This window comes from Phascolarctos cinereus, unplaced genomic scaffold (genome assembly GCF_003287225.1).
Source record: "Phascolarctos cinereus isolate Bilbo 61053 unplaced genomic scaffold, phaCin_HiC Scaffold_3;HRSCAF=262, whole genome shotgun sequence".
NCBI lineage: Eukaryota > Metazoa > Chordata > Mammalia > Diprotodontia > Phascolarctidae > Phascolarctos > Phascolarctos cinereus.
In genome coordinates this window covers 40,956,203-40,968,358 of record NW_027555736.1, presented here as the reverse complement: position 1 = coordinate 40,968,358, position 12,156 = coordinate 40,956,203, and the positions used below count along the sequence as shown (strand labels likewise).

Below are 12,156 nucleotides of genomic sequence, written 5' to 3'. Positions count from 1 at the left end.
AAAGGTAAATAGGAAGAGAAACCATAAGGGATTTGATAAGGTTAGCTGTTTATATTTCTACATGGAAAAATGATATTTATAACTCCTAAAAACTTTCTCATTATTAAAGCAGTTAGAAGGAGTATACATAGACAGAAAGCAGAGGTGTGAGTTGAATGTGATGGTATACTTATCTAAAAAATAAGATTAAGGGATGAGAAAGAAGAATGCACTGAGAGAAGGGGAAAGGGAGAAGTAGAATGGGATAAATTATCTAACATAAAAGAGACCTGAAAGAGACTTTACAGTGGAGGGGAAGATGGGGGTGGGGAGCAGGGAGGGGAGCACATGGACCTTACTCTCCTCAGAATTGGCTCAAAGAGGGAATAATACACAAACTCAGTTGGGTGTAGAAATCTATCTTATCATACAGGAAAGCAGGAATGGAAGGGGATAAGGGAAGGGAGAGAGAGAGGGGAGCTGATAAAAGGGAGGGCAGATTGGGAGAAGTAAAAGTCAGAAGCAAAACACTTTTGAGAATAGACAAGATAAAAGAAGAGAGTAGGATAAACAGGGGGGAAAATAGGATGGAGGGAAATACATAGTTGGCAATCATTACTGTGAAAAAAAATTTCCAGTTAGTTTCTCATTTCTCAGACATATAGAAAATGGAATCAAATTTATAGAAATAAGAACTGTTCCTCAATTGATAAACAGTCAAAGGATATGAACAGGCAGTTTTCAGACAAAGTAATCAAAGCTATCTATAGTCATATAAAAATGCTCTAAATCACTATTGATGAGAGAAATGCAAATTAAAACAACTCTGAGCTACTCCTCACACCTGTCAGATTGGCTAATGTGACAGAAAAGGAAAATGACAAATGTTGGAGGGGCTGTGGGAAAATTAAAATACTAATGTACTATTGGTGAAGTTGTACACTGATTCAACCATTCTGGAGAGCAATCTGGAACTATACCCAAAGGACTATAAAATCATGCATACCCTTTGACCACCACTACTAGGTGTGTATCCCAAACAGATAAAGAAAACAAAAAGGAAAAGGATCTATGTGTACAAAAATATTTATAGCAGCTCTTTTATTTTTTTATTTATTAATTTTTTTTAGCAGCTCTTTTAGTGGTGGTAAAGAATTGGAAATTGAGGGGGATGTCCATCAATTGGAGATTGGCCGAACAAATTGTTGTATAAGATTGTGATGGAATACTATTGTGTTTTAAGAAATGATGAGCAGGACGATCTCAGAAAAACATGGAAAGACTTCCATGAATTGAGGAAAAGTGAAATGAGCAGAACCAGGAGAACACTGTACGCAGTAACAGCAATATTGTATGATAATTTACTACAAATAACTACTCTCAGCAATACAATGATCCAAGACAATTCTGCAGGACTTATGATGAAGGGTGCTGTCCATCTTCCAGAGAAAGAACTGGTAGAGCCTACATGCAGATCAAAGATACTTTTTCTTTACTTTATTTTTCATGGGGGTTTTTGTCTGTGTTTTCTTTCACAAAATGACTTCATGGACTACATCACTTTTGCATGACTACACATGCATAATCTACATCAAACTGCTTGCCTTCTCAATGAGGATGGTAGGGAGGGAAGGAAAGAATTTGGAACTCAAAATTTGGGGAAAAAAGAATGTTAAAATTGTTTTTACATGTAATTGGGGAAAATATTAAATAAGATTAAAAAATAAAATGCTAGAAAAATATTTCGTGGATACCAATGCAGTGTACCTGCTATCTTTTCCTCTCACATTACCAGTTCACCTCCTTTTCCAAACATATACAGCCTCTATGACATCTTTTATACCACTTGCAGCATGAAAATCATTCAGGGTAAAACACTCATCATGCATTTTTCTATTACCCTTTGGCTCATCAACAATTTGTCTTCTTCTGAGGCCACAACATTCATGATTTTCAGCCTTATTATGTGTATGTTGTCTTTTTTTTTCTTTTAATGAGGTTTCTTGGCAGGCAGGGAACATCTTAAGATCACTGAGAGCCTTGTGCTTTCTTTGTGGAGGAATTATTTCATTCTTTGAGTTTGTATCCCCAGCACCTAGCACAGTGCTCAGTACCTAGTAGGAGTTTAATAAATATTTGTTTTGCCAAATGGAATCGGAGAAACATTTGGGAGGGGGAGAGTGATTTAAGATGGCCAGGACAGGGGGTACAGCTGAGAGTGGGAATGAATAAGATGAGAGGAGGGAGACAATGGCTCAAGCAGGTATCCAAAGTGCTTGATAGAGCAGAATCTGAAGGTGTAGAGGAAAGGAGGACAGCGAGCTGGAGTGGATAGGAAAGGAGCAGCTACTTGGGATAGAGGACAGTTAGCTCCTCTTTTCATGTTCTGATCTCTGTCTATTCTAGGTCAGTCAATAATTTCCTGATGACTGGTCCAAAGGTAAGAGAAACTTTTGATTTCCTCCTTTGGGGTCTTTGACCACTTCATGATACCACATTAATTTTCCATTATCTATGACATTTTCCCAAGGGAGTCAGGACAACCTCATGCATTTTCCCACCTCCCATGCCTTTGTTCATACCATTCCTCTGCCTACAGTGCCCTCCCCACCTCTTCTCCTTTTCCATATCCTGTCTTTCCTTTCAGGCTCATCTCAAACGCCACTTTCCACAGGAAGCCTTCTCTGACCACCAGCCAGTGAGAAGGAATCTTTCTCCCTGGTACCTCCTTTATGAACTTAGTTTGAACCTTTTTTGTGAACTTGTACTCTGTTTCTTATCCTAATAATCTGTATCCACATCAGCGTCCTTGCTCGTTCAGAAGATCCTTCCAGAGAGGACAAAAATCCAACAGTTTCTGGCCTTCAGCCACTTATATTCTACCATGTAACACATAATAAGAAGCCATCATATCTCCCTTAAGTCTTCTCTTCTCCTGGGTAAACATCTCTAATTCCTTCAACTAAATCAGTAGTCCAGATATGATCTGACCAAGGCAGAATGAGACAAAATTGTTCCCTCCTATGTTTGAGATGCTGATACCCTTTTTTTGGAGAAAGGGAATGGAAGAAGGTTGATCCTGGGGGAGGTACCCTGTTCTTCAGAATGGGGAGACAAACAAAATTAGAACAATATGATCTATGTTACTTATGTTATCACACATTGGAAGATTGGGAAGTGACCAGGATTGTCCATTGTACAGATGGAGAAACTAAAACATAGACAGGATGATTGGCCCAAGGCAGAATGGCAAGCTAGGAAGTCAATATGGAGTCCTGACTCCCAGGTTACTGCCTCAACTTCCAGGTCAAGATGCTTCTCCCTTTCTTCCTGGGCTCATGTAGATTTAGAGGAGCCCTTAGAGATCATCTCATTTTACAAATAAGGAAATCGAGGCCCAGAGAGGTTAAATGATTTGTCCAAAGTCATATCAGCAGAGGATAGCAAAACTGGGATTCATACTCAGACTCCAAATCAGTATTCTTCTCACTATGCCATAAAGGAGTAGGGTTTTGAGCCTATTAAAGTCTAGAAACTTCTAACCCTGACACTTTAAGAAAGAGGACAGAACCTTGGAGCATCCCACTGGCAAACTCTCTCGGATATCAAAAGGTATTGTCAAGGCTATTACTGAGTTCCTGACATAGATTCATCGTAACTAATTCCTTTGGTGTTCTCAAACAACTGAGTGGAATGACCCCTGTTCATGCCTCCTGTAAGGAAGATCTTCCTCCGTACAAAGAAAGACAATCAGGAATTAACCAATCAACAGGCATTTATTAAGTACCCCTCTGTGCCAGATCCTGTGCTAGGCACTAGGGATACACAGTCAGAAATTAAATACTCCCTGCCCTCAAAGAGCTTATAGTCTATCAGGGGAGACACACATATACGTGTACATGATAAGGAAGGTAATGGGAAGGTAAAGGAGAGGAGAAGGCATTAGATACTGGGGGTCAGGAAAGGCCTCCCCCCATGTGGGGCTGCTCTGTTGTGAGATCCTATCATTTTCTCTTTTCTTCCTTTAATATCATATGGCTTTTCAAAATAAATCTAATAATATTAGTTTTAAATGCAGCAGTGAGAGCCTTGTGTTGTCTTGGTTATATGTGTAGGCTGCAGGCTGCCCCAGGATTAGGGAGAGACCCAGGGCTATTAACCGCAGCTGCTGCCTTTCCATCCCCCTCCCCTTTGACCCCTGCCCTCCAGGGTCAACCTGACCTTGCTGTCCTGCTACTGCTCATGCTGAGCAGAGTTGTGCATCAATAATGATGAGGTCAGCAGCCTCATGTTCATATATTAGGTGATGCAGGTGGAGTGGGGAGAAGAGTTAGATTTGACAGGTATGGGAGTAATCTGAGTCCTCAGAGACCTATCGCCATCTTACCCTGGGTTTATACTGCTTGAATATAGCTGTTTGCATGTTGTTTTCCCCTCCAACTGTGAGCTCCTCGAGAGCAGGCGCTATCTTTTTTCTTTCTTTGTATCCCTAGTGCTTACAACAGTGCCTAGCACATAATAGGTACTTAATAAATGCTAGCTGACTGACTGATCTGGGTGATTGTGCTCGCTGACACGCTTGTCCCTGCAGGCCTATCTGATCTACTCCAGCAGTGTGGCTGCTGGCGCTCAGAGTGGCATTGAAGAATGTAAATACCAGTTTGCCTGGGACCGATGGAACTGCCCGGAGAGAGCGCTCCAGCTGTCCAGTCATGGCGGGCTACGCAGTGGTAAGGAAAGCCTCAGCCGCAGCTCCTGGGACCCCTTGGCCACAGGTTAGAGCCCCATATCCTGGCACAGCCCTAAACATATATACACACCCCTTCAGGGGTCTCTGGCCCTGGCCTCATTTCTCCATTCAGCTCCTTCTTTGAAATCTTGTCTACCCAGAAAAATTGCTTTTTCCTCTTCTTAGAGCCTTTGCTCTATGGGCTTTCATGTCAGTGCTGCTTCACACTTATTCTGTCCCATTCTCTGCCCCTACAAAATCCTATTATTATCAGGGGAAGAGAGGGCTGATGTATGTGGGGTTAATCTTTGTATTCCCGGTGTTTTGCTCAGGGGAGGCATTTAATAAATATTTCTTGGATTGAATCCAGTTTGCTTCATGATGGGCATAAAGCTTGAGTAGGCATCATACTTCCAAATAACATATGCATGCAAGCACACACGTACACACATATACATACATACCACTGGCCAGCGGACTCAGCCAACAACCCTGGGGCTCAGGTGAGGATTATCATTCCTGAAGGCCAGAGTTTTGGTTCCCTCTGGCTACAGCTGTTCTGGAGCAAAGTTGTCTCAGGGTCACTAGAGCAGGCTCCTCAGACTCATTCTCTTCTTCAATTTCCCTCAGGCTCGGTCTTGTCCCAGACCCATTCCCAGTCCCCAGTTCAGCTAGAGGTCTTTTCTTGGGTTCCCAGAAGGCAGAGTTGGCAGAGCACCAGAGGAAAGCAGGGAACAGACAAGCTGAGCAAGGGACAGAGGGGATGAAAGGAAAGCTTGGAAAATGGAGCATAGAGCAGATTGAGGCAGGGGAGTGGTATGATATACTATACTATTGTGCGTCATGTATGACGTACTAATTATTCTATAATATACATGTATGTGTGTATGTGTGAGTATGTATGTGTAGGTATGTAGATGCACACATAAATGATACACATGTGTGTATATATGTATGTGTATACATATATATGCACACACATATGTACATATATATATCTCAGAACTATACTAAGGAAGAGTCAGTTGATGAACCTGGAAATGTTTAACCTGGAGAAGCATCTACCTATGTACTCAGGCTTCTGACCAAGGCCAGAATATTTTTAGAAGGGACATGATAGCTGTCTTCAAGTATCTGAAGCACTTAGCACATATTAGGCACTTAATAAATGTTTACTGGTTGGTTGATTATCATGGGCAAGAGGGATCAGACATATTTTGCTTGACTCCAGAGTTGCAGGGATCCCACCTTTAGCTCAGCATGTTTGGAGTTATCAACAGTAGGATGGGCTGCTTCTCTGAGGTTGGAGACATCGAAACGTCACGTGGGTGATCACCTGTGTAGTGAGGATTCCTGCTTCCCTGTATGGGGTCAGTTAGATGGCCTCTGAGGTTGGCATGAGGGACATTGAAGGGGAGGCAGTCTACACCCCCCTCTAGATGTCCTCATTCTGATTCCTGACAGCCAATCGAGAGACAGCCTTTGTACATGCTATCAGCTCTGCTGGGGTCATGTACACGTTGACCCGAAACTGCAGCCTTGGGGATTTTGACAACTGTGGATGTGACGATTCCCGAAATGGGCAGCTGGGTAAGTACCCAGTGTAGAGGGTGGGTGGGGGTGGGAGTCAGTGACAGAAATAAAAATATGAAGGGGCAGGGAACTCAGTGGGCATCAGGGGGGAGGCTCTACACAGAACTGGACCCTTTCCACTAAGGGAAAAAAAGCTAAGCCAATGAAATCTGTTCCCAAGAGATGGATGAGGCTGAGCCCAGACCTTCTCATGGATCCAGACCTGGGAGAGCTCAGACCTCAGATGGGACCCAGAAAAGCCCAGAATGCACATTTCCCCACAAATTATTCTCATCAGGCAAAGACGATGGAAGCAGACCCTTGGAGAAAGCCCTCCCTTCTCTCTTGAACTTGAAGACTATTTTTTTCAATGTGTAGTCCGTCATTCCCCTTTAACGTTCCCTTTCCTGTTCTTTCCCCTGCCTTTCTCGTCCTGGGGCCCTTCTCCCTTTCTTTTCCCTGATTCCCCTCATTCTTTTTCTGTGACTCTCTCTCCTAGGAGCATGTCCTCTAGACTCCCTCTCCTCCCTCAGGTCACACACTCTTTCATCCCCCTGAAGCTTACCCCCACAACTCAAGTCCTTACCACCCTGTGCACTGTTCCCTATATCCTTAGGCTCTAATCCCTTTCTCTTCCTCAGGCTCCTACATCCCCTGCCCCTCAAAGTTCCCTTCCAGCCTCTTCCTTCTACCTTCCTTGCTCCTCCTCCTGGCCCTGCCCTGCATAGATCTGCCCTAACCAGGCTCCTCAGTGTCTCAAGGAATAAAATACTCTGAAGATATGATCTGTCCTTTCATAATCTAAATGTCATCGCTATCTAAACCCGAGCAAGTTTCTAACCAGCTGCTAGGATTCAGAGAACAGACATTCTTAGTCTCTGGTTGGCTGGCCTCCCTATTTCTCCACGGCTACCACCTCTGGGGGGCCCTGGTTTTATTCATCTTCACACACACACACACACACATACACACACACACACACTTTGGGTTTCTTGGCCACATGCTCTGGACAATGAGTGTGCTATTTCAGAATGTATTCATATCAGAAAGGAAAATTACATACATTCAGAAGTAATCCAGGGGGCTAAAGGGAATCAGAAGGGTCAAGAGAAGAAATGTCCTAATCTTGTCTCGGTGGCCCTGATCACTGATCTTATTTTCAATCTCCCCTCCCCTACTCCAAAGTCCAGATCTCATGACTCTCTGGGCCCTGAAGATTAGTGCAATGAAAATGGTGACTGGCCTGGTGACATGCCAATACATTTTAGATACTCAACAGACAGGATGGCCCCTCCTAGCTACATAAGTGAAATCCAGCCCCTTCTTTCAACCCACACCTCTCAGATTCAGAAACACAACAGGTCAATGGGTATAAGTAGTTCTTCACTTCAGTGAGAATACTTGGATTTAAAGGATGTAACATTAATAACTAACTTTAAAGTTTGCAAAGTACTTTACAAATATTATCTCATTTGATCCTCACAGCAATCTGGGGAGGTAGGTGCTATTATTATCCCCATTTTATAGACAAGGAAACTGGTCCAGTGACTTGTGCAGCTAGTAAGTGTCCAAAGCTGGATTTGAACCCGGGTCTTTCTGACTCCAGGTCCAGGACTCTACCCACTTTGATACCCAGGTGTCTCAGAAGCCCTAGGCACTCAAGGAATCTACCTGGATTTCTACAAGCTGGAATCAGCTAATCAATCAGACCAAACACATTTATTAAGTACTCTCTACATGCCAGTCTCTGGGACTACAAAGATTAGTATATAAAAAATAAGGCTAGGGACTGGAATTGTGATATCGTTGGTATAGGGACCTCCCATGTGAGGAAATTCCTTCTACCAATGCAGGTTGGCATCTTATCTGCCCCTTATGCTTAAAGTGCTATGAGATTAAGTGATTTGTCCAAGTTCACACAGCCAGCATATGTCAGAGTCAAGTCTCGAATGATGTCTTCTTGGCTTTAAGGTCTAACTCCTGAGCCATTACCTACACTGCCTCTCTGTATATATGCCAGATATATAAAGTAAATACAAAAATAAAAGAGAATTTGGGAAGAAAGCAGTGGCAGCAAGGGGAATCAGTTCATTCATTTAGATGATACTTGAACTGAGCTCGGTTGGAAACTACAGATTCTAGGAAAAGAAGTGGGGAGGGAAGGCATTACAGGTCCGGAAAATAGCTTTTGCAAAGTCATGGAGATGAGAAAATGACATGTCAGCAGTGAGGAATGGCAAGAAGGCTCATTTGGCTATACCATAAAGATTTTTTCCAATAACACGTGAAGACAATTTTTAACATTCGTTTTTTATTTATTTTTAAATTTAATTTAATTTCATCATCATCATCATCATCATCATCATCATCATCATCATCATCATCATTATTATTATTATTATTATTATTTTGGCTAGGCAATGGGGTTAAGTGACTTGCCCAGAGTCACACAGCTAGTAAGTGTTATGTGCCCGTGCCTGAGGTCAAATTTGAACTCAGGTCCTCCTGCATCCAGGGCAAGGCTCTATCCACTGTGCCATCTAGCTGCCCCAACATTCACTTTTTTAAAAAAAATTTGAGTTACAAATTTTCTCCCTCCCTTCCCTCCCCTCCTCTTTCCTCTTTTCTCCTTAAAAATATAAGAATTTTAAATAGGTTATATAGACCATAGAGATTGTGAAGGGACAGGAGGTATATAACATATTATCCAAGGACCTACTAAGCCATCTCCCAACATTCCTAAGGAGAAGCGAGTTCTCTATACCTCCTGCACTCCCTCAAACATCAGCTGAATGGGTGGCAGCTGTTTCTTGCTAAAGATCATACACTGTTACTATGTAAATCTATGAAGTGGGTTGATGGAGGATGGCCACTGGAGGAGATTGGGGATGAGTTAATTAATGCTCAGGGTTGCAAGTGACCCTACTCGACTTTCTCTGGCATCCTCAAGGCGGGGCTCATGGGCTGCCTCCTACACAAGGCCTATCTGTTCCCCTTGCTACTAGTCATCTCCCCATGAATTATTTTGTATTTATTTCTCTATGCACATGTTGTATTCTCCTCGGTAGAATATAACATCCTTGAGGGCAGGGATTCTTTCTTTCTTTCTTTGTATCTCCAGGGCCTAGCACAGTCCTTGACCTGTGGTAGTCACTCAATAAATGCTGGTTGAATGAGAAAGGATTAATCCTCCCAGATTTGAGGGACTCCAAATACTCAGAATCCTGGCTGGCCTTGCCCCCTTTTTCTCCCTGGTTCAGGGACAGTTAAAGGTTGTCCCAGGTCCCTGGGCACAAAGTCTCAGCTTCAGATCACATCATGCCTCTTCTAAAGGTCCAGAGCTGGCTGGGTCACCTCCCTCAGCACTAAGGCAGGACTTCAGAGCCCTTTCCTCCCTCTCTGTTCCTTCCCAGGGGGCCAGGGCTGGCTATGGGGTGGCTGCAGTGACAACGTGGGCTTTGGAGAGGCCATCTCCAAACAATTTGTGGATGCACTGGAGACTGGGCAGGATGCCCGGGCTGCCATGAACTTACACAACAATGAAGCTGGCCGCAAGGTGAGCCCTGGCAAGACCTAGGTGGGGGCAGGAGCTGGCTCCAGCTCCTCTCCAACTGCCCAAGCCCAAGGCCGGCTTTCCTTTCTTTACTTAGTCTACCTTCATCCTCTGGCTGCTCTTCTGCCCATCTAATAGATGAGGAGACCAAGGCACTAAGCCTGCTGAGTTGGCTTGAGGTCCCAAAAGTAAATTCAGGAACCTTGTCTCCCAGGCCTATTTGGAGTTTCCCTCTTTGGGTCAGGACAAGAGGGCCCTTGGAGGGAGGGTTGTCCCCAGTTGCGGGTGAGGCGGTGTGCAGGTTGGGGAGAGACCTGGAAGAGGTTTCAGAGATGTACTTCAGGTTGGTGGGGTTAGGGAAAAGGAAAAAGGATGAGGCCCAACAGTAGCTCAGCCTGGGGCCCCACGGTTCGGACTGGGGCTGAGGGTGGGTGAAGGAAGCCAGCTCCCAGGAGGTGTCCAGTATCCTGAGGGGTGGCCCCGGGAGGAAAGGTTCTCTAGCACCACTGAGGCTGGGGTGGGACTGGCCTCGTCCAGGCCCCCCGCGCTCACCCCTCTTTCCCCGGCCAGGCGGTGAAGGCCACCATGAAGCGCACGTGCAAATGTCACGGCGTGTCAGGCAGCTGCACCACTCAGACGTGCTGGCTGCAGCTGCCCGAGTTTCGCGAGGTGGGCGCGCACCTCAAGGAGAAGTATCACGCGGCGCTCAAGGTGGAGCTGCTGCAGGGCGCAGGCAACAGCGCGGCGGGACGCGGAGCCATCGCCGACACCTTCCGCGCTATCTCCACGCGCGAGCTCGTGCACCTGGAAGACTCGCCCGACTACTGCCTGGAGAACAAGACGCTCGGCCTGCCAGGCACTGAAGGCCGCGAGTGCCTGCGGCGCGGTCGCGCCCTGGGCCGCTGGGAGCGCCGCAGCTGCCGCCGCCTGTGCGGAGACTGCGGGCTGGCGGTGGAGCAGCGGCGCGCCGAGACCGTGACCAGCTGCAACTGCAAGTTTCACTGGTGCTGCGCCGTGCGCTGCGAGCAGTGTCGCCGCCGCGTCACCAAGTACTTCTGCAGCCGCTCGGCTGGAGAGCGGCTGCGTCCCAGGAGGCGGCCCTAGGGCAGCCCGCCCCGACCCCATCTACCCTTCCCCCGAGGACTGCAGGGGCCCTCGGACCCGGCGGGGCGCTGCCCTCCTCACTCCAGAGCTCCGGAAGTGCCCCCAGACGCGTCCTCCGACCCCCAGCTCCCCACCCGGCCTCCTCCCGGCTGCCAGCCCGCGGAGAGGCCGGCGCAAGGCAATCGCGTCCCTCCCCATCTCATCCCGTGCCCTCCGACCACCTCTGGCCCCCTGGGAATGAGTTAAGGGTCCCAAACCTAACCCCTCACGGGGCCCCTTAGTCTGTCTCCTCCCCCAACTACATAGAGATCGGGAGGCCTAGCACCCGAATGTGAGAGCACCTTCTCTTGTCCTATAACTGCTGTGTCATTGACCCTCCTTAAGCTAAGTGGGCTCTGGTCAGGGGCGACCGTCTTATACACAGCCGTCCTGTCCAACTGCTGTGTGGCTACTTTGAGATTCATGGGACCCAGTTAAGGTCTTTCTTTGCCCTCCAGTCTCTCTACTTGCCACTCTTCTCTACTAGCTGCTGCTCACCGGCAGCAGTCCCTTTCCCTAGTAACTCCTTTTTTCCTCCAATAAAGGTTGGAGGTGGAAGGAATCTTCCATGTAGTCCCTGCTCTTCCATTCCTGAAGAGAGGCAGCCTTGGGAGGTTAGTTGGGGAGTTCGGTTTGGATGATTGCAACAGTTAGGTCAGAAGGGAAGCCCTGTTTGTACTCCACAGGAAAGGAAGAACAGGAGGCCCAAGGTGCCAACCCCATGGGACAGTTGTATCCCCCATTAGCACCCAGAAGTGGCACCCTTCAGAGAACCAGAGAAGCCACAGAGCATGGTTCTGACTCCATTGGCCATGGAGAGATGCTAGAAGTGGATCAGAGCCCTCCCTCATTCCCCTGATCCCATCTCCCTGCCTGGAAGAGTTCATATAAGGTGGGTCTTCAGGTGGGACTGTTTGTTCTTTAAACTCACACCGATGAACTCTGACCTGGACCCAGGCAGGAAGGACCAAGAACTTCTTCCTTTGTGTGACTGAGCTATTTAATTACATTATATATAAGAATTGTTTTCTGGCACAAAACTCTGGCCAGTCCTACCAAGATGGACAGGCTTTGAATATAAAACCAAGGATGGACTGTGTGTCTTTTGTCCAAGAACCGACCCAACTAGGTTCAGAGAAGCTCTTCAGCAGAAGCATGGCTATCATCAGAGGGTGGATCT

General features: G+C 46.3%; 1 protein-coding gene across 1 annotated transcript; it reads left to right on the top strand.

The window, feature by feature from the left end:
* The first annotated feature begins 2,377 nt into the window (after positions 1-2,377).
* Positions 2,378-11,379, top strand: WNT8B (Wnt family member 8B). The gene is made up of 5 exons (XM_020994558.2): positions 2,378-2,419; positions 4,571-4,709; positions 6,173-6,298; positions 9,694-9,836; positions 10,404-11,379. The coding sequence occupies exons 1-5, from the start codon at positions 2,405-2,407 to the stop codon at positions 10,935-10,937; spliced, it is 957 nt and encodes a 318-aa protein (XP_020850217.2). The 5' UTR covers positions 2,378-2,404; the 3' UTR covers positions 10,938-11,379.
* Positions 11,380-12,156: the final 777 nt, after the last annotated feature.

What these genes read in the sequence shown, in the direction of transcription:
- WNT8B (XM_020994558.2), top strand. An exon ending in TCATGGCGGGCTACGCAGTG is followed by an intron (nt 4,710 to 6,172) that starts GTAAGGAAAGCC and finishes GATTCCTGACAG; the next exon opens with CCAATCGAGAGACAGCCTTT. An exon ending in TTCCCGAAATGGGCAGCTGG is followed by an intron (nt 6,299 to 9,693) that starts GTAAGTACCCAG and finishes GTTCCTTCCCAG; the next exon opens with GGGGCCAGGGCTGGCTATGG.